General features: G+C 37.6%; 1 protein-coding gene across 1 annotated transcript in view; it reads left to right on the top strand.

Annotated features, from left to right (window-relative positions):
- The first annotated feature begins 123 nt into the window (after positions 1-123).
- CFAP58 (cilia and flagella associated protein 58) overlaps positions 124-22,443 on the top strand; it is a 56,535-nt gene continuing 34,215 nt past the window's right edge. The window contains exons 1-10 of the mRNA XM_017839212.1: positions 124-277; positions 1,836-2,117; positions 7,142-7,278; positions 9,014-9,170; positions 11,164-11,358; positions 13,529-13,666; positions 15,786-15,945; positions 16,176-16,258; positions 17,437-17,628; positions 21,547-21,708. Coding sequence (XP_017694701.1) covers positions 269-277; positions 1,836-2,117; positions 7,142-7,278; positions 9,014-9,170; positions 11,164-11,358; positions 13,529-13,666; positions 15,786-15,945; positions 16,176-16,258; positions 17,437-17,628; positions 21,547-21,708 — 1,515 coding nt within the window. The 5' untranslated portion in view covers positions 124-268. The remainder of the gene's footprint in view (positions 278-1,835; positions 2,118-7,141; positions 7,279-9,013; positions 9,171-11,163; positions 11,359-13,528; positions 13,667-15,785; positions 15,946-16,175; positions 16,259-17,436; positions 17,629-21,546; positions 21,709-22,443) is intronic.

Below are 22,443 nucleotides of genomic sequence, written 5' to 3'. Positions count from 1 at the left end.
CCGCCGTTGCTACGAAACGACGCGAGGTTCGCTGCTCAGACGCGGCCTCGGCACCGCCGGGCCCCGGGCCGGCATCGCCACCGCCACAGCCACAGCCACCGGCACCGCCGGGCCCCGGGCCGGCATCGCCACCGCCACCGCCACAGCCACCGGCACCGCCGGGCCCCGGGCCGGCATCGCCACCGCCACAGCCACCGGCACCGCCACAGCCACAGCCACCAGCACCGACCCTCAGCCCCGAGCCTCGCTGTCCCCGCCCGCCGGCAGCATGGCTGAGGTAACCTGTAACCTCTGCCCCCTCCCTTCCCCGCCCCTTGTTTGGACAGGATGAAGGCTGTACCTCAGGATAAGCCCAACAACATCACCTGTGCATCATCTGTATCCATAAGCCATGTTTATGTGTAGGGGTTACCCGTGTGAGCAGAGCTCAGTTATGTCCTGCGTTGAAAGCAAGAGCAATTACCCTACTTGAATGTAGGCAGTAACAGCACTTGTATCTTAGGAACAGCTGCTACATTTAAGATCGTAGGTGTTATTTCGCCCCCTGCCGCCCCGCTTATTGCCACTCTTATCTCTATTTACGATCACAAACGTAAACAGGATCAAAACTGAAGTACCTGAAGGGAGCCTACAAGAAAGCTGGAGAGGGACTTTACACAGGAGCATAGAGTGACAGGACAAGGGGGAATGGATTCGAACTGAAAGTGAGTGGGTTTAGAAAGATATTAGATTATTAGATTAGATATTAAGAGAAAATTCTTTATTGTGAGGGTGGTGAGGCACTGGAATAGGTTGCCCAGAGAAGATGTGGATTCCCCATCCCTGGAAGTGTTCAACTCCAGGCTGGATGGAGCTCTGAGCAACCTGGTCTAGTGAAAGGTGTCCCTGCCCATGGCGTGGGGGTTGAAATGAAATGATCTTCGAGGTCCCTTCCAAACCAAACCATTCTGTGATTCTATGATTCTGTGGTTTGGAGAGGAGGATGAAATAAGAAACCTGTGAGTCCCAGAGCAGGCTTGAGGGGAGGAGGCACTGAATTTCAGCCTCGCACTGCAGACTGCCCTTCCGTGCTAGCCTGTGGTTTTCCGACTAAAGTTTCTGACAGAAGAAGATACCACAAGCCAGAGTCTTGGCGAGGAGGAGCACATGGAACTGGTCTCTCTACCTCAATGTGTTGCATGGCCTGACCTTTATTTCAAGTCATAAGGGCCAATTTTTAACGTTGTGGGAACTGTGTATTTCATTGCCTGTCTTTTGGGAGGGAGACTCGCCATGGCTGTGCTAAAAGGAGAGCTGCTTTCCTGTCCAAGTGAGACCACCTCTGAGATATGACCTCTGTGAAAGATTTAACAGTAGTATTGCCTGCAGAGGAAGGACTGGCTTGCATTGTCATTACTGAAGCTTTCAGATACACTTGTCAACAAGTGATTTGCTGGCACTATTTGCATGGAAAGCATAAACTAATCAAACTTTAGAGGGAAGAGAACTGGACAGACCTGAGACTAAAATACTAAAATTCCTCAATGGTTGATGCATTATTCAAATGCTATCACAGTGATGGTGTTTTGTAGACTTATCTTTAAAGCAATTGTGGGACTCAATTACAAGAAGTTTGACTGTTAAAGCACAGGTTACTTCAGTAAAATCAGGGGAGATGTGTTTGAAAAATAGCCTGCAACATGCATATCGTGTTAGCAAGAGAACTGTTATTACAGAAAATTTTGTCCTGATTTCTTAGTAGCTGTTACCCACTCAGTATATTACTTTTTTATATTCTGGGGTCATAAGTGAGATGTTGAATTTCTCCGATTTGTTGATTACCTTATTTCACTCAGGAAAAGTCTGACAAACCATATCTAGAAGAAAGTGCCTTCGAAGCACTGGAAAAAGACTCCCAAGAATTCATCAGTCTGCTTAAGAGAGATGAAGCTCTGGAACAGTTCCGTTTGGAATATGAGAAGCTCCTTGCTGTTATGAAGAAGTCTCGTGAAAATGAAAAGCATCTCATGGGCAAATGCAGGAAGCTGAGTGCTGAGCTTGTGGAGAAGTCATCTAAAGTAGCTGTGCTCACAAAGCTCTCTAAAGATGATGAGGAAACTATATCATCACTGAAGATGGTAAAGTTTTGAATAAAATGAAATATGTTCTGAAATTGTTAATGAAAAACATGATAATGTGAAAAGCACCTACAAGAACACTTTTGTTTTATGTAGAGAACTAGCTGGATAATGAAAAATAGAGCTGGGATCTCCAGCTGTTTAACCTCTGCTTTGCTACCAACTGCTTTGTTTTCTCAGCCTGGTGTTTTTACAGGTCTCAGTCTAATTCTGCATTTATTTGCACTAAACCAACTCCATCAGCTTTCAAATACTCACAAATAGATTTTATTTAAGCTTTCCCTCCATAAAATAGTAAATTTTCAACTTAATACACAGGTTTTTTATATTATATTAATTATAATATATTAATATTATTAATATATTAATATTATATAAATATTAATTATATTATATTATATTAATACTTTTGAAGGGCTTCTTGCATGTTAACTATTGCCAGAACAGAAAAAATCTACTTCTTGCTGAAATATGGATTTTAGGCCAGGGAAGTGACAACTCATATAAATTAATGTTTCACAGTGTTTTTGAAAAGGAGTCCTATGTAGCATTTCGATGTTATTTTATTAATTTACTTGGATGTGTTCTTTATTATTACTGATTTGAACTCTGTCAAATCAAAGTGCTTGGCTCACTGAAAATATATGATGGTTTTTTTAGGCTTACAGTGAGTTTTGACCATCAGAAACCTAAAGCTGCCAAATGATCAGAAGTCTGTATTTGGAACTTCTCACATTCTGATGGTTTAAAAACTTAGCCTGTGATACCTAGACAGCATTTAATTTAGCATTTGCTTGAGAAGCCTCCGTACCTTACACTAAAGTGTTTTGTTCCAGTAAAATAAATTCAGTGTAGCAATCCAGAGTGATTTATGAGCACTACAGAAATAGAAGTTCTTTGAAATGAAGTTTCTTGTCCTTAGAATTAGGAAGAAAATACACTTAGAGTAAATAGAAATAGCAGCGCTGTCATCCTATGGCTGCAGCTTGCAAACCCATGGTACTGCTCAGAGCCTCCTCAAGGAGGAGGAGGAAAGGTGTAGAAAATTTTGTTGATGTTAACTGCTTCTAATCAAAACCTGGTAGATGAGTGTCAGGAACCACAATGATCCTTCTAATTTTCTTTCTGCTATTACGTGGCAATACTCGGCAGTAGCAGAGGTGATCCTTCAAGATGTTCCCAAGCTGAGACATTGTCTTAGTAACATCATAAAACTGAGGAGCAGAAGTGTTGGGAAAATAAGAGCCTTTCCAACTTCAGCAGCTAATTTGAAGCTCAGGCAGGGTATGGCTTCACCATACTGCCTACTCTTGGACCCATCAAGAGATTTTCTAATGAAAAAGCTGCTTGACAATATGATCCTGTTAGAAATTATTTGGAATGCACATGTGACATTTCAATTCTAGTGGCTTGCTGTGAGCCTAGTATACAGCACTGATACTTTTTCAGTTTGGTTATGAGAATTAGTCTTTCTCTTAAATGTTCAGAAATTATTTGGATATAATTTAAAATGTTCATGGTATACCCTTCATGTTCCATGTTATTCTCCTTTCTGAAGGGAATTTCTATTACAGCTCTAGAATTTCACTGCAATCTTACTAATATTCAAAAAAGGTGTTTCACAAGATACATGTTGAGAGAAGTTGAAGTGCTAAAGTAGCCAAGATGATATTCTTCAGTGCTAAATTAAACAATCTGTCCCACAATTTAATTATTTATAAATGATAAAATAATCCTGATGGTACTGTTCCTGTAAAAATGGAATAGTTTCTTCAAATTAAGGCCCTAAATCTCAGTGACTTGATGGGTCATTAGGGTAACAGGAGCACAGCCTTCCTCTTCTAGATCACTGTTTCATATATGAATAAAAGTTACAGAAGCAAAATTTTTCTCCATGTGAAAGCCTGGTTTTAATCACTGGGGTTGGTTTGGGGCAGGGGTTAACCACACAGATCAGTGGCTGGTGGGACTCAGGTCAGTAATAATCAATAGCTGTTAACTATTGTCTGGTGGTTGTTCAGGGCTCTGTTTTGTAGTTTTAATAAAATGGACATAACAGTCTGTTGTTTAAAGTCCTATGAAAGGAGCAAAGGGCCAAGATAATCAAGAAGGAACTACAATTCTGTTTTTCATGGGTAGGGATACTGATCCGTGAGTCTGCACTGGAAGAATGCTAGAAGGGGAATTTATAGAAGCTTGTACTGCCCTGCTTGGAATTACCAACTTTTCAATTTCCAGGCAATTTCTGAGCAATGAAACTGATATTTGGGGTATTTAATGAAAATAAAGTAAGGCAATCACACTTTATGAATTCTGCCTCACAAGTTTCAGAGTTCAGTACTTCTCCAAAAATTTTTGAATGATTCTAACGGCAAATATTCAGTGTACTTCATTCTTTAATTATGCAGCAGACTGCCAAGCATGTTACCTAACAGAGTACTGCAGTTACTCAGTGTTACTGATACACTTGCAGTCTTTCAGTTCCCCTCTCCACTGAGTAACAATGGGAATATTTTTTCAGTGAAGGCTTCCTTCATCAAATTTCCTCCTCTTTACTTTTGGAGTTAAAGGATCTGTTGATCCACTTTTCACAGTAAAAGACACAACGAAGAAGCAACTACAACAAAACCCAATTTTGCTGATGCTGAAGTCTGTAGCAAATTTGTATTTAGATTTTGATTAATAATGGGGCCATCACCTATGCTTCCTAAATTTATTGATAAATATTGGTATTATCAATATAAATTCAATAGAATTGGTTTTGCACATCAAAAGTAAGATGAAGTTCAAAAAGCACACCTTAGGGAGACCTGAAATCACTGCTTATCTGAATGGCCTCATTGACTTCAGGGGATCACTTTTGCAAATACCAGAACAAAATACTCACTGAAGCCAGTAGAGCCTCTCAGAGAGCATATTGATTTTATTCCCCAGTTCTATCCCCCATAACTCCCATCGTAATGATTTAATTCACCAATTTTAATCACAGTCTAATCAGCCAGCAGGAAACTTTGATTTAAGTAATCAGCTTTAATTTTACTTTCAATTTGCGTTTTTATAGGGAAAGGATGGTTGCCTCTTATTGGTTGAAAAATCTGAAACATTTATTTACAATTATATTTTATGCTTCTCTGCTATACAACATGATGCACTATGTCTTCATGCCATTATTTCAGTGTAGCATGCATTTATTTAAATTTCATAATTGAACATTTTTATGTAAGATAATAATCAATGAAAAATGTATTACTTACTAGATTATACTTAATCCTTTATGTGTGATCATTGCTGCATTTGAATGCAAATTAGAACTCAAAATGTATAAGACAAACTGACTTTAGTATTTAAAACTATTTAAATATGCTTGATACTTAAGTGAAAAAGCGCATTTTTCAAACTAAATTTTGAACTAAGTCATTTATTAAGTAATGAAAATACTGCTTGTAGATAGTGAATTTAATTGACTAAAATTTCTTTCAGAATTTCTGAACAAGTAAAGCCCACCATTTAACTCTTATTAATAGATTGGGGGGGAAAAAAAGAAGAGCAAACATTCCTGATCATTAAGTTCCAGATGGTTTCCCAAATTTGGATATGCTGAACTAGTTGAATAAATAAAATGAAAATATATTCCCTCTGCAGTTTGAAGAGGCTGCAGATGTTTTATTTTGTATAATCTTTTCAGAAAAATCTGGTAGCCTGTTACTTCTGCTGGTTTGATAACTTGAATTTTTAATTTAGGCAGTAAACAGCTAAATGTTACATTTATTTGGTCTTTAATGGTCTAATAAATATATTAACAACATACCATAATATAGGTGTCATAATTTAGAGTTTAATGTTATATGGACGTTTTTGTAGGATCAGAGATGTTCAGTACAATAAATAATTCTGTAAACAATTTGATATAAATTAAATTCATTTATTTTCTTCATTGTGGAGGTGGTTTTAAAAATATTTTTTCCCTGCCTCAACTTCATATGATGCAAGCAGGAGTTGAAAGGGATATTATGGCCTGATGTAATGCTGTTTCTGTTTAGCTCTCCCTGGGGAGACCCTGGAGCTAATGGAGAACTGCACAGCCACACTTGGGGTCTAAATCTGTACAAATCTGTCAAGTCCAGAACTCCACTAGGAGCCAGCTGACAAAAGAGTGTGAAAGAGGAACATCGTGCTGTGATTTGCAGCTCAGGGACAAAAGTAGTGTCTTCATTATTTACTGAGTCTTCGGGAACTTTCCTTCCAGTCCAGTTGCTTTCTAAATCTATGCTTTTTTTTTAGCACAGGATTCCAGAAGTGGTGGGAGCTTAGTTTGAACCTGGCAAGGAGTAAGCCTTGTTTTTTGATTCATAAGGATCTGATTCAAGGGAGAGAAATGCAGGGGAAGTTAAAAAATTAAGTGAACCCTCCTCCCCTATGCTGTTTGTGGATATCAAACGGTAGACTTGTGAGAGGCACAGAAATCTGTCATTCAAGTAACTCCATGTGCTGAAATTTGGCATAGGAGTTGTGGCTTGTCTAAATATGTAGTTAAAATCAAAATACGCTACGTCTTCACAGATGAAGATGAACAAAGAGACAGAAAAGTAACATCTTTTTCTCATCCAAATCAAATTAGATGTTCATTGTCCTAACAGCTAATAAGACTTTTAAAGACATGAGCTATTTAAGTAGGTGGTACCTTTGTGGGCACTGAATTTTCAGTAAATTTTTAGATATTAGTGGTACTCACATGATCAAAGCCTTGTAGAGTGAGATTTGATAATGCTCAGATCTGTGTGTTAAATAAAATGTATTAGAGCTTTTGTGATGTAAATTGACATAGCCTGAATGGCTCAAAATCTTTGCTATGCCCTCACCCCCAAAAAAGATAACCAATTAAGGGAACTATTGGGAACCTAAGTATGAAAAGACACAAAAACCTATTTTCTCAGCTAACCAAAATGCAAGGCAATTAATTTTTACTTTGTGGTTAATTTTAAACACAAATTAATTTATGTAATTGTTTTCCATTTTGCTCCTAGGAGCTTGAAAAGTCCTGGAAGATGGTGGATACAGCCTATGAGAAGGAACAGAAAACAAAGGAAACAATTCATTCACTGCAAAAGGAAATTGCACGCCTAAATAATTTAATGAAGGAAAGAGCTGGACAGGAGTACAAGTAAGTTTCCCTCAGGAAGAGGGAAAACCTAATTTGATTTTCTATCATTCTGCACCTTATGAAGCCATTTAAACCCTACAAAGATACTAAAAAAGAGAGAGATCTTTTCTGCCTTTTGCTTTTCTCATGATTACACATTTATTTGTCCATGTGTTTATGCAGTGAGCAAGTACAGAATCAGGCTCTGAGTGAGTTCATTCAGCATTGGATTAAACTGAGAGATCAAATAAAAATCAATATTATGCACTTTCTCAGTATGTGTCATTGTTTTATCTGACTGGCATTTCAGCATACTTTGTCTTAGAGAATAGGATACTGTCAACATTTTCACATTTTACAGCAGCAAGGTCAAGTCAAGGAAGTGGGAGAGCTGATTTCTTCTCTGTTCCTAGCTTTGTTATAAGGCATTAGCACTGTCTGTGTTCTTGTTTGTATACACTTTGAAGATGATGTTTGGGTTTTTTTAAACCAAATACTTTTGCATAGAGAGGCATAGTCTGAGGTGGAGCCTCTAACCACTACAGTGTGCAAATAATAATCATCCTCCAGCTGCTCAGAAGCCCTCCAAATTCTACTGTTTGTAGTATCAGGTCCTCAGACTCTTCTTATTGCTGTAAGATTAATGTAAACTCAAACATGAGATTAAGTGTATTGACCCTGTGACCTGTGCACTTTCTGTTGAAATTACTGATGGTTGGCCCTGCTGGTTATGGCTTGACACAGTTAAAGGTATTTATTTGTATTATACATATAGGATATATATGGGGCATGCTCATCTCTTCATGTACTGTATATCCAGGCTGCAGAAAAACAACTTGTGTCTGTGAGCAAGGTCTTCAGTGTGCTCAAACACTTCCCCTCCAAGGAACGTGCCAGCAGTAGACCACCTGGGTCCGTGAGAAATCCATTCCTTCACCATTTGTCCCTGAAATGTTCTGAACCTCTTTAACAGATTTCTTTGGACCTAAAGGCTTGGTCATTAAGTCTTCCCTTGTGTAACTTTCCCTAAAGGCATCTTTCTGTGGCTGCTGTTTGCATTTTCTTGCAAGAGGCAGGAGCCATTACTTTGCCAACACCTCACTTCTGTTTCCAGCTCTGCTCAGGCTGCTGAGACCTGCCTACTTACAATTTCTTCTTGAAGTTCTTTCTGTATTGCCCTCAGTTCCATGCTTAAATACCCTGTCCAAGAGATGAGGTAACTCCTTTGCAGGATTTCAGCCCTGAAAACCCTATTGTCTTTTAGAACTATAAGGCTGCTTTTTACGTTGAGCTTGAACCCACAGGGCTTAGACTTTCTTTCATATTGTGAAAGTGTCAAAACAGAGAGTCAGTTTTATTCTTACATTATGTGACTGTAAGACTGTAAGACATTAGGTGTCCAGTCAGGTGAACTGCAGAGGCACTGGTATTTTTGGTCCCTAAGTAATTTTGTAGTGAGCAGACAAGAGGGAATTTTGTTTCCTGCTACCTTTTTGGGAAACTGAAGGTTTATTGATACCCGTGAGAATGCGATATAACAAGAAAGAGTGATTTATTGGACTTGGTTGATGGTGATGAGTATCACAGTAGATAAAGCATATAATTCACTTGACCACCAGAGTCTAAATACAAGAGGAGTTTAAAATGAAACAAAGGACTTTTAAACTCTTGTTTCTCACAAGGGTCTTGCTCTGGCATAGGAGGAAGAACAGGAATGGCCTGTGACACTGCTTGATTATTATTTTCTTCCTTCCAGTGTTGAGGAACTGCTAGAACTTCAAGAAGAGGTAACAAAGGAGCGAGACGAACTGTTGTCAGAAGTTGTGAAGTTACGTCAAAGTCTTGCTGAAGTCACAGAGCAGCAGCAGGAAACAGAGAAGGCAAAAAACGAGGCAGAGCAATCTGTTCTGCAGGTCTGTACCAATCACTGGGTAGTGATTTTTAGGCTTTGTCCTGAGCCTTTCTCCACACCTGTAATTGATCTCCATTGACTAGTATGGTCCCTGTTTTTTCACATCTCAAAGATGAGGAGTGCTCTGAAAGGAGTCTGTTGTGAATGATTTTTCTGTACTTCCACACTGTGTCCTTTACAAAGTGTATTGTCATGTACCAGCTGCTTCTGTAGATTCCCAATACCCTGAATGAGGCCAAGGTTGCTTTGCCTGAATCAGAGTCATCTTTCTTACTGGAGATGTGCAGTGGTTTTTGGATTGTAGATCCTTATGCCTCTTGGAACATAGACTGGAATGCAGACCCTTGCTGTTGGCAGTGGTTGCCATATGATGCAATACCATAATTTTTAAGATTGTTTCAAATTCTGACTTAATATTAGGTTATTTTCTCTACTACTCCATTTCGGAAACTTTTCCAGAATCTCACTTTTCTAATGGTTAGAGAGCTCCTACTTTCTTCTTTACACTGATTCTGGCCTACTGTTCTTCAGCTTAAATTTTTCACCCCGCCTGTGTCTCTGGAGAGCAGTCTTATTCCATCTTGACTTTAAGTTAGGCTTTCTGTTTTTCTGACCATCTGAGTAGACAGTTGTTCTTTAGTGATCAATATGTATAGCTTCCTTTAAATGTGTATAGCAGCTAGAGATACAGAAGGATGAGGATCTGTAAAATAGCCATTGAATGGAGAGAAAGTAGAAAAGGGTGGAAGATGGTATACAGAATTCTGATACATCAAATATAAAAATATAATAATGAGGAATGAAAGAATTTTAAACAGAATATAAGCAAGGGCTGGAGCAAGACGTCAGAAGAAAGGAGGAGCAGAAAAGAATCAAAGAACAAAGAAGAGATAGAAAAAACATTTGGCTTACAGTTTTTTATTAATCACAAATAAGAAAGTAATGATCAGTCTAGGTTTCATGCCCAGAACTTGTTTCTGTTTCTAAAGTGGATGAATGGGGATGTATTAGAAAAGAATATAAAATCTGTGTTTTCTTGACAGCATTTTGGACATGGGAGAAAAGAGAGAGGATTGAAACTCCTGTCACAACCTGTTGAATCTTGTCAGCCTTAGTCTTCTGATACTCACTTCATCAGCCCTTAAATTTACAGGATTGTTGCAGCATTTGTAATCACCTCTCATTCTCCCAGTATGGAGTTATTCTCCCCTTCAGACTGCTTAAATGACAATGTCCTTTTGAAGATCCTGTTGAAGACCCTGTCAGTTCTGGTAACTTTTCCTCTGTGAGCTCAGAGGGGAGGAATCCTTAAGCAAAGAACATATTTCAATTGCTGGTCCTTGCTGAACTTGAGTATTTCTATGTGGATCGGCCCCCTGTGTCTCTTCTCTGCTGATTCTGCTCCATCACATTTTTGGGGAGGGAGAGAGCAGAAGTCAGTCTATTAAATGTGAAAAAAGGCTCCTCTTTTAAAGTTCCCACAGAGGAACTTTGAGAGCAGAAACATTGAGATCAATTGTGAAAATGAAAACTGGTCTGACATGTCTCTCTTTCCTTTAATATCAGTGTAATAAATGTTTCTGCTGGTGAGATAGAAAAGTAAAAATCCTTGCAATACAACATCAAGCCCTCATTAATTTTAATGCTGCATTCAGAAAGTAGCACCTATAACAGAAAAGACATTAGTGCCACTGAATCTCCAGAGGAATACTTTTATGTCTGAACTGTATCAGACCCTGCCGTGTGGGTGAACTGACTGGTGCTTAACAAATTCTTGTCATCAATAAACAGGTTCCCTCATGCAGGATTTTTTTGTTCAACCATTAGAGAACATAATTATTTCTGAGGAGATCCGGCATATTCCGTGTAGTAGTGGGTACAGTAATACAGAAGCTGTTGTTTCCAAAATCAAGCATAGTAAGAGTGGTGAGAGGACTTGTTTTCCTGAGTCACAGGCAGAAGAACTTAAAATGGTTTTCTCTATTATTATATAGCTTCAGCAAGACATCCAGCTGCGTCAGAATGAGGAACTACGAGAGGCTCGAAAGAAAGAAAAAATGGAGATTGAGCTGACAAATCTTCTAGCTGAAATGGATAAAAAGCAGGATGAGATCCAGAATTTACAGCAGCAAATAGAGAGAAACAAAGAGGAACAACTGAAAATGGAGGTTCATCTTAGAGAGCAGAAGGTAGGGTACATGGCACACTGTATTCATCAGACCTAAGAATAGAGTCAGATGTTTAATTAAGTAGAAAATGGATTTTCCTGAAGGGAGAGGGAGGGAGATTATTTTAAGTTATTAAATTTTAATAAATATTTGTTTTTATATAAGTACTAATTTATTAATAAATAAGTATGTAAAGCTTATTTCAGATAGATTTCCTCACAGAAATCAGTAGTGGATTGCAATGGTATTGTTAGAGATCATCTTGAAAAAAAATCACAGGAAATGAGACGTGAAGAGCATGAATGATCTAATGATAGTAACAGAAGACTGCCAGGCTGGACTTCTGACTATATTGCCAGTTTTGCCATTGATTGTCTCTAGTGGCATTGGTAAAAAATTTTACCTCCATCCCCTTCTTTTTTCTTTTTCTCAATATTTTTTATCTACCTTTCAAGCCTGCGGAAGAGTTTTGTGAAAGGGCAGAGAACTGTCTTCATAAACCGTTTTGATTGATTTTCCTCATTCTGTTTCTAAAAACTTTATCTGGAAATGTCCTGACATAGTGTTCTGCAAGTGTGTGAATTTTCAGGTTTTCAGTCCATTTCCCCATTTCCCCCAGACTTTGAGAAACTCTCAGAGAAGCAATTTAAGTAAATGGCAGGGTAGATCTCATCCCTGTAAACCAGTCCTACCTCAAGGGAAACTTCCTTGTGAGTTGTGTGTATCTTGTAAATTTATGACTTTTATGGCTTTTTCTTCCCTTCTAGTCCCTGAAATTGTGAAGAGGTCTGTGCCAATTTTTTGTCAACACAGAGTCTTAGTAAAATACTTCACATAAAGAGATACAGAGAAGACTTGATTATTTCTCTGAATATCACTGATTTGATGCAGCTTTTGAGAGCAGCTCCATGATCTGCCATGACAATCACATTGTATATACAATTCCTAGTTCTGTTCCATTCTTCCTCCTTTTTATAGTCCCTTTCAACCATTCAAAGCACAGATTTTAGGGGCATTCAATTGTCCAAACTGTCCTGGAAACCAGCAGTTCACATAAAGTGCTGTGCCTGGGCTAATTAAGCAGACTTCTGCATTTGCCTGTGCTGGCTTGAAGGTGTCTGTGGAGGCCCTGCATTGTCTTTTCCTAGAAGTCTGTCCAAACTACAGGCTACCCAACTATGCAAGAGTCAGGATAGAGATCTGCAAAAGAAAGGGACACAGCTATTGCAATGTCATCGAGTTATTGTTTGTCAGCTGAATTGTAGTTGTCTGTGATGCCTGCTCTAATTCCCATGAAATTTCTAATAAAATACCTGTTCTTGCATGACAGTGATAGTGGTTTGATACAGCTGCTATAAGCTTCATTCCAGCCCTGTCCAAGTCTCAAAAAAGGATTGACTGATACAGTGTTATCCTGACATTTACAATACAAGAAACAGTATTCATTGTTTTTACACTAGATTCTCCTTCTCCTCCTTTATTGTTTTTTTAAGGGCATAATACATACCGGCTTCATCAGTTTATCACGCATTAATGATTGGAGTGAAAAATATGATGGTTGTTCTTTCCTCACTTGTATCTGTACTATCTTCAAGTGATATTCCATCAAGCAGAAGAAAAGACTGGTATCTCCAGTATTGAAGAATATGTTCTCTATAGAAACCACAAAACCGCTGTTCCAGACGTTTGACTGAAGACAAATTAAAGAGGAAAATACTTTTGTCCTGGTCTCAGCAAACCATGTAGCCAGAGAAATGTTATCAGCATATTAATGTAGGATGCTTGCTCATAAAACAGAGCTCCCCTACCCTCTGATGATTGAAGTAATTTGAATCTCATACTCTTTTGCAGTAATTATATGTAGCAAGTTGTGTTACGTGATGGTTGCCAAATGCCTAATAAGAAGTAAAATATTTATCTATTGCTTGCAATAGAGACCTGCTAAGCTTCCAGAAAAAAAAAAGATACTGAATGTCTTATTCATTAGAAATGATAATTTCCCCTAGTCAGTGTGAACATATATCATATTTCACATTAGTAATTTCATCAGCAGTGAAGAATGGTTTTTAAGCAGACAACAATCTGTATCAGCTTTTATCTCCAGGGAAGATGGAAGGTTCTGTCTTCATGTATATGCAGATATTGTAATGAGATTTAAAAGAATTAATAGGATTGTTCTTTAATCTAACAGAACTTGAATGAAAAAGCTAGTAAGGAACTTGAGCAACTTAAGATGAAAAATCAGAAGCTCATGCAAGAGAATGAACAGCACAGTGCGATGTTTGATGAGGTGATGAAGGATGTCAGCCAGAAGACAACACAACTAAAGGTAAGTACCAGAAGGTACATGCATCCTATCAGCTGCATCACTTCCATGACAGTCTTACCATGGATGGGGTCAGGGATGACTTCAGTTCTTGTCCTTATGGGCAGTTTTGGAGGAAATCTGAGGAGTTTTTAGGAGTAGATGTGCCTGACAATTAGTGCCATTCTTTCTATGGCAGTACCATGGTCATGGTAGTCTCCAGGCATCTCACCTGACAGTGTAGGACCAATAATGCTGGAGGCACTGTGTTTCATAAAACACATAAACCAAAATGCTCAACACACTGTGTTCATAAAGGGCATGTCACCCTTTTGACAAATATAAGGTTCGATTGTGAGATTTTCAAGTAAGAGCAGTGACTTTCTTACAATGATTAACCTAATCTGAATTTTGCCAAGACCCATTGAAAAATGTCAATATATTATAATGAAGGTGTTCTGGATGGCTTCCACTGAAGGGAATTGCTTTCAACAATAAAATTTTCCCTTCCCACAGTAGAGGAAATGAAATATAAGTAACCAAGATGGTGTTTACTTTCAGATCTAAATGGTTTTCTTCCCTTACTTCCCATTATTTAACAGTCATTTCATAGAACTCAGAAGCAGGTGAGTTTCAGTTGAAGAAGGATTAAATGATTCCTGCATGTGCTTTTTAGGGTACTTTGAGAGCTCTTGTGATAAAAGGAAATGTATCTATCTACCATATCTTGCATTATGTATCATCATTGTGGTTAAAACACTAAACATGAGAAAAGCCAGGTAGAAAATAATTTCTAATTGAGTCTTAGTCAAGTATAACGAATTCACCTACATAAAAAGTTTGTTTGCCAGTAGAGCTTGTTAGTCAGAATGATAAACTAACCACTGACAGATTAAAAGCTCAGATCATAACTAATATAACACAGATGATTCTGATTTGGATCTTAAATGGAGGATGGCTTGTTTTCTGTTGTATTTTATTAGGCGAACTGAAGGATATTTTTCTTACCTATTTGAAAAAAATTACTGTCTTTTCTGGGCTATGCAGTTTCATCATTACTTCTACCAATACCATAATTGTTTAAAACTTTACAAACAATGTGCTCAAATGAGACTTACATTTGGGGCTCTAGAATGTCAAAGGATTTTGATTCTATGATCTTATCCTGATTTCAAGAAAAGTTGATGGAACTTTTTAAGTCATGCACGTGGACTTCTGGGAACAAAAAAATAGAAGCTACTGCCCAGTTAGTAGCTAAGCCAATTGCTAAAGCTTCTGAGAGCCCTAGTCCTGATGTGAGATGCAGTTTTTGTAGGGATTGTGTTTGCAGTTTCATCCTGCAGTGTACTGAATGCCTCCACTGTGGTGTTGGGCAACACGAACTGTGAGGGTACTCTTAAATCTCTTGAAGGTTATTGTCAGTAAAAACTGAAGAGATTCACATCCTCCCAGAGGATACTTTCAAACCAGGATTCCCCATCTCACAGAATCAGTATCTGAGGCTGTAAGTGGAACACTTAAAACCCAACAGTGGCACTGAATTATACAAGGAAGTTATATTTACTTCTTAAAAGCAGAAAGACTGATTCCTGTTGTGATTATTGGATGTGTTTCCTGGTAACCAGTTATGCAGGGTTTTGATTGATTATTTTTATCTCTGTTGTGTAGCATATGAGATGAACTCTATGTTTTGCTTTTTCTTTAAAGACATAGGTTATAAAGGAGATGGGAATAACGTGCACCTGCTACTTAGGGACATGCAGTCAGACCACACTACAGATATCTTTCTTATCACAGTAACTGTGCCTATTACTTCAAAGGAAATTAGAGCTGCCTGGAGTTAGTCTGCAGGACTAATTGGGTAGTGCTGTGTGAGGTTTGCTGGGGATTAGCTGGGGATTCTATATTGATCATCTTCAGCCCTTAAGTGTAAGATTGGATTTTTTTTCTTTTCCCTAGCTGGCTTTGTTTAAAATTTTTTTAATGTTGTCCAATTAGCTAATTATCTTCTTGCAGGTGACTCACAGCATTTATATGTTTACTTCCTGAATTTTGTGAAATAAATATATACTAAGTGCAAAAGCATTTTCTTCTTTCTTTCTATGGATGCTTTCTCTCCCCTTTCCTTGTTGCTGTTCTGTAGGAGAGAGAAGATGAAGCGACTCAGATGCGCCTTGAAATTTCAAAGCTGAACAAAACGAGAGATGTTATCCAGAATAAGCTGCGTGCTGCAGAGGAACAAAAAGTTGATGCAGAAAATGAAAAAGGCATGCTAAAAAATCAAATATCCAGACTGGAGAAAGGTAGGTGCCTAACAGATGGGTGGGTCTGTCTTTTGAGTTTTAATAAGTTTTCTAGATACCCAAATATGTATTAACATCATTAGCTGATACCTAGGGTTGTAAAATCTGTTCACAGCTAATAGAGCTGTTCATAGTCAAGGCTTTTAAAAAAGTCCACTGAGTTGTTTCTGCATTTTTAACAGCTGTACACTTTGAACCCAGGATTTATTTTCTTTCCTCTTTTTCTCTAGAGTTGGAATCAGCCAAAAAGCAGTCAGAGATTGACAAGAGAGCTACAGATGGGCTTATGAGGGAAAGGGATATGCTAAACCAGGTGAGTGTGTATTAGTATCACTGATAAACCTCACAGCTTGATAATAAAATACCTTTAGTTTAAACACTCACAACACCACAGAAATGTTGTGGAATACATAACGTTAAGTTAAAGCATTCAGATTTCTGTTAGCAGTTGCACATACTGCTTCTTTTCTGTGCATTGAAATAGTGGTGGTATCTGTAAACACACAGAAAATTTCTGAGTTTGAACACATAAACATATAAACCATCGAGTACTTAAAAAATATGACATGTGCTCACCTTTACTGCAAACCCATTATTTGGTATCCAAAGAGTTCATTGCATCCAAAGAGTGTGTTTTTGCACTCTGTAGCATTTGAAGTTTAATATCAATCTAGGCAAACTAAGTCTTTGCTAGTAAAGGAAGAAACCAAAGTGTTGATACACCACGTAGCAGTTTGTCAGGGTATGTTAGTACTAGTCCTTGCTTTTAAGTCCGTTTCTCACACTGATCATTTCCTATCAGCCCAAGGTTCTTGTACTGCAGGATAGCATCTCATGTTTATGGGCATTCCTGAAGTGTAATCTACTAAATTCAGTGCCAAAAGATGATTTCTGAGGTGCTTTATTTGGTGTAGGTTCCTTGTCCTGTGTCTTGACTATAGTAGAGGCTCAGATTTGGCAGGTAACAAATACTTGTTTTGTATAGGGAAAGAAAATTTAAAGTCAGACCAGAAGTCTGATTTTGTAAAGATGATATCTTGGTGTTTTCTGTTTAATCATTATGCATAATTTTAAGATAAGCTTAGTTATTTTCTGCCTTGAAGTTTCTATTTAATACGTGAGAAGGAAGAGTATTTGGCTTTATTATTAATTTAATGGCTATTGGCATGCTTTGCATTCAGAATGCCTTAAAACTGGTAAGGTTTTTCTGGTCATTAGTTATATCCACTTGTAAACAATCCTATCAATTTTTTTTGTAACACAGACACTAGTGTTTTAACTGCAAATCAGAAAAAGCTCTATTTAGCAGCTGTGCTAGAGATTTTGTTTTTTAAATCAGATTTGAGGCTCAAGTATTTCAACTGAACAAATTAGATAACGGATAATAACATTGGAAAGTCCATAATCCACTTTGACAATGGCATACTTTTGTCATAGTGGTGACAGTATTGCCTTTTCAGCTCAAGAGTCATTATTTTTTGTTCTCTGTAGAACTTGATCAAGGCTACAAATGCCACTCAGAAGCAGATAAATTTGGTGAAGCTCCATGAACAGTCAAAACAGAACTTGGAAGCAGAAATACAAAATTATAAGATTGAAGCTCAGAAACAAAGGAAGATTATTTACCAATTGGAAAAGGAGAGAGATGGCTTCATCAATGAAACCAGTGAGCTCAAAGAGAAGGTAGGAACAGCTATTTGTGCAAGTGTTTTTTTCCTGTCCTACTCTCAAAACTCAATTACTCTTTGATTGTCCTGTCTTATCTGCAAAGGACCTTGTTTTACATACTACCAGTGTCCTAAAATTGAGGCCAGTGCTCAACATCTTTGTAAGAGGCTTAGCATTTTGAAGGATTACTCCAAGTATGTGAAAATATCTCAACATGTTCAAGCTACTCTGCAAAATAGAAGTTTTCCAGGAGCAACTGCAGAGAAACACTGCATAAAATTTGTGTTGCCTGCTGCTCATTATTATGTATAAATTTATTCCTGATGGAGTAAACTCAGAAACATGATTTTAACCTCTTCCATTAATTGCTATCACATTGAAGAGCCCTCCAAGAAGCTAATTGATTTACTGGGATTAGCTTTCAAGTGGTTTCAACTCACAAGTTATTTGCTATCTTTCCACTTTAAAGTTATCCTTTCCAACTTCAGGTGACTAGGGGCTTTTAAATCATTTTTGAATGGTATACGCTCCATTGCCTGGAATACCTCATCATTTCCTTGGAAATAATATTCCATGAAAGTGAGATTTGTCTTTGTTCCAAAGTCATATTTTGCATCTTTCCCTCATGGTGCATTTCTAACAGGATAGATATGAGTTAGGAACATTGTAAACTAGGGCCAGAGAGTAATTCATAACACTCAGAACTACAAGGCTCTTTCTTGTAGTTCTGGTTAGGGTTGTCCACAATATTTTGAGGGTGAAAATGACAAGTGTTTGCTTATTTACTTTGTCTTTTCTTCCCCTGCCACTTTGGTTGCAAATTTTCTGTCACTTCTTATAAGGCAGAGGCTCAGTAAATGGCTTATGACACTTGAGCTGTTTGTATAATGATGCCTGCATTGTGACTGCAAGCTTCCAAAGGACTTGGCTCACTAAATTCCTAACTCAGCTTACAGGTGAGGAGCAGAAGTATGAGCACAGAAGTATGTGAGACAATAGTCTTGTCCTTCAAGTCAAAACACAGGGTAGAAGAAGGACATAGGATCAGGATTATTATATCAACTAGGTAATATTTGAGTTTGCTCTTTGATCTATGCAACTTGAGTGTGGCAAAACTATGAGAGTCATTTCACAGCTGGTGGGGAATGAGCTACTAATGGGCAGTAACTCTATGGCCAGTCAATGTCCATTCATCACCATTTACCACTAACTTGGCTTTGCAGGAGCTTGCTGCACATCTTTGGAATTGTGTAAGAGCAGTAAAGAGCCAAACCCATCCAAGTCCGAAGATTTACCCATGCTGGCTCTGAAAGTTGTCTGGTTATTTATAGCAGGACCGAATCTATAGAACTGCAGAATTTCTCTTTCAAAATCATCATTTACTAGTAACTGATGAAGAGTCAGCAAAGTTATATCCACAACAGTAAAATATTTCAGGGGTGAGAATTCATCCATAGCTTCCTCTTCTATCTATTGCTTTGGCTGACTGCTCACTTGTACTATTTTTAAGTCAGTGGCACTTGTTGAACAGTCTTGCAGATTAGCCAGCACAAGTGAGAAAAAAAATTTGCTCTTTGCTCTTTGTTGTGTAGCCTGTATTACTGAGCTGCAACCATTAGTAGAATATTTCCTTTTTGAATTAAAATTCTTAAATTATGAAATCTTAGTTTCTCTGTGTAAGGTATAGGATGCTCAAAAGGAGGCAATGAAGTATATCTTTTGGTTTCATCTGAAGTGTCCCCAACTGTGTCTTCTGAGGGGTCACAAAACCATTCTCTAATTGTTGTTTCTTCTTCAAATAAAGCCTTTTAAAATGTTAAGTTTACAGCATATCCAGGAAACTGAAAAAAATATATTTCCTTTTTAAAATTAACATAATCTTTTGGAAAACCTCATGTTCAATGGGCATATCATTAAGGCCATGGCAGCATTTCTCAGAGTGCTTAAAAAAGGGTAAGCAAATAAGCGCAGCACCATTACTGAGGTATTGAGTAGGTTCATTGAACTAAACAGTAACCAGAAGTAAATGACAGTTAAGTGTACAGATAAAAAAAACTATGAGGATACAGGAGAAAACTATGAATACTTAATACTTTCTGTTAGCTTTGGGCCCTCCTTGCCAAATCTGAGGTGTAGTGTGCTGTCGACTAAATAGGAATTGAGGATGCTCAGCCTCCCACGGGGCTGTGCTGTGAAACACTGCATGTATCTTTTCTGTATTTATAAGAAAGAATTATTTGGGTTTAATAATTCCTGAATAAGCAGAGTCAGCATCCAGCCAGTGAGCACAACTCAGAAAACTTTGTCCATAGTCTTATTTCACTTATATCAAACACAAGTAAAACACTTACAAATGCAGTGACCTACTTTCAAATCTTGCTCCAGCCTATGGTCACCATAGCGCAGGTAGAAAACATGCCTTATAGATTTCTTCTCCATGCTATTACTATTGGCAGCTTGTGTCAACAGAAAAGAAAAAGGCAGGAGTAGGTTATAAACTAGGACTGTGTTTTTGTATTGCATTGTAAGCAGTTCCTGGGATCATCTGAAGTCAGCTACAATGTGTTGGAATTGTATTGCTGCTGCTGTAATAAAATTTTTTGTGTTTGTCTAGCTATCCCCTATCTTCAAAGTCGGTTGGAGGTACCTGATAGAATGTTTAATTATTTAATCCTGCCCCATGGTTAGGCCTCACAGGCTTTACTGCTAAGCAAGAGACAACACTGTCCACTGCAAACTTTGCAGTTATTGACTATTTGATGCAAACCTTTTTTTTTTTATTCTTCCCCTTGGATATATAAACGTGAATCTTAGCCCAAACTGCTGCCTTCACAAGCGGAGTCAGGAGAACGGGATATGAACTGCAGCTGGAAATGGACTTCTCTTCTGGATTTTAACCATGTGGTTCCTCAGCTTTTACTTTAATGCTTGATATTTTTTTAGCTTGAGGGATGGCATTGTTTTCTCCTCCCAATTAGTGAACCCGATAAGTTGTTCTTGATGTGTGTACTCCTTAGTTTTCTTTTTATTTCTTTTAATCTTATTTAATTGTAATGCTGAATTCTGTGTGAATGCTGCTTGCTTGAGCTCCTCAGTTTTCAGCTTGGTACAGCAGGAGAAAGGTTCTTATGTTTCAAAAAAATAATTTAGAAGCCCATCATAATGATTAGCAACTACTTGTATTTTTGTCCCTCTAACATAATAATTATTATGTATTATTATGGTGGTAGCTGTTCAATAAAAGTGTGTATAAAATTTTGTATTTTTGTTTATTGATACTGCATGTGATCACCTTCTTTCTATAGTCTACAATACTTCATTCTTTTTACATAATCTTTACATAATTATTTCTAATCTGTGATAGAAACAACTAATAGTGGTTACCTTCTTATTTAGACTAGGTTACATTAACTGAGTGTCTTATTACAGTAATTATATATCAACAGTTTATGATCATCAGCAGTTTGTGATCATGTGTTCATTAAAAAAAAAGATGGGTTGTTAGAATATAGGAGTACATGCAGGGCTTCTTGAAAAAACATACATGTATTTGTCTTATCATACAACTGACATCCAAAACAACATAATTTACAAAATCTAGGTTTGCTTTATAAATAAACTATTAATTTTTTATTGAACCTGCTCAGTGGCAATATTTGCTTTCAGTAGCTTGTTTTTAAATTAAATATGTGTGCATCTGTAAGTTTTAGTCTTGAACAAAACCTAGATATCAGATTAAAATAGAATATTGTCCCACATAAGCAATCCCGAAAGGTTATTGTATTTGGACTGAAGTGATTTTTAGCTGTAGCTGAAACTGCTTATCACAGGGATTTGAACTTGTCATCTTAGAAGAAAATCACAAACTTTGCCGTGTCCTTCTAATCTTGTGATGATGGTTTAATCATGTTAATTTCTTTCTTTCTGCACCAGGTCCTCCATCATATGAAAGATCTTGAAATATGTCAAGTACAGATCTGTGACTACGAGAAAGAAGTACAAGTGCAAATGATTAAATTAAAACAGCAGCAAAACATTTGTGAAACTCTGAGAGCAGAGAGGAGCCTGTACAGTAAAAATCTGATTGAAGCTAAGGTAGAAGGATATGTTTGTACTCATGTTTCTCTCTCTGCTCTTGATGGGTTTTTTTGATGATTTAATTTTAATTTGTTGAAAGGAAAGCTCAGTGGATCAATGGCAGAAGTGGTTTCCTCATCCCTGTGGGTTTTGGGGAAATGAATGTTTTAGGTCCCTGACATTTTATCTACACCGTCTGTATTGGGACTGGAAATAGAAGTCAGCAGTCATCACGTGGCAATATCCCTACTTCAAACCATGCACGAAATTGTGGTACACTGGAGCTTTGGAATCATGAAGCCATTCTGGCTCCACTCTGTTTTATCCCTTTAGGAGTTGTATGCATGTATGTGAGATAGGGTACAAGGGGAATAAGATTGCCTCCTAATGTGTATGCACATTATTGTGAATAATGGTTTAGAAAGCAGAAGGAACACTTTCTAAGCTGAAGTGGAATTTTTTGACAAGAACCAAATGCTTCCACCTTGCTTTATCCTCTCAGAGACTGTCATTTTCCTCGGGAAATTGTTCTCTCCATTCATGTCTCCTCCTTGGGGATCTCAATAACAATACTAGAAGAAGGGAACAGACCAGTTAAGGATGTATTCTGTTATTCTGATGTAAAGATCTAAAATATTACACAAATGCTATTGTAATTGGCAGAGATTGGGACCTTGGATAGCTGTGAAATATTTACAGCTCTGTGTTATTTCTGAATAAAGATTTATGGCATAAACATATATAGTGAATTAA

Source organism: Lepidothrix coronata, unplaced genomic scaffold (assembly GCF_001604755.1).
Source record: "Lepidothrix coronata isolate B3197 unplaced genomic scaffold, Lepidothrix_coronata-1.0 Scaffold8, whole genome shotgun sequence".
NCBI classification, from domain to species: Eukaryota; Metazoa; Chordata; class Aves; order Passeriformes; family Pipridae; genus Lepidothrix; species Lepidothrix coronata.
This window is presented reverse-complemented; position numbering and strand designations above follow the sequence as displayed.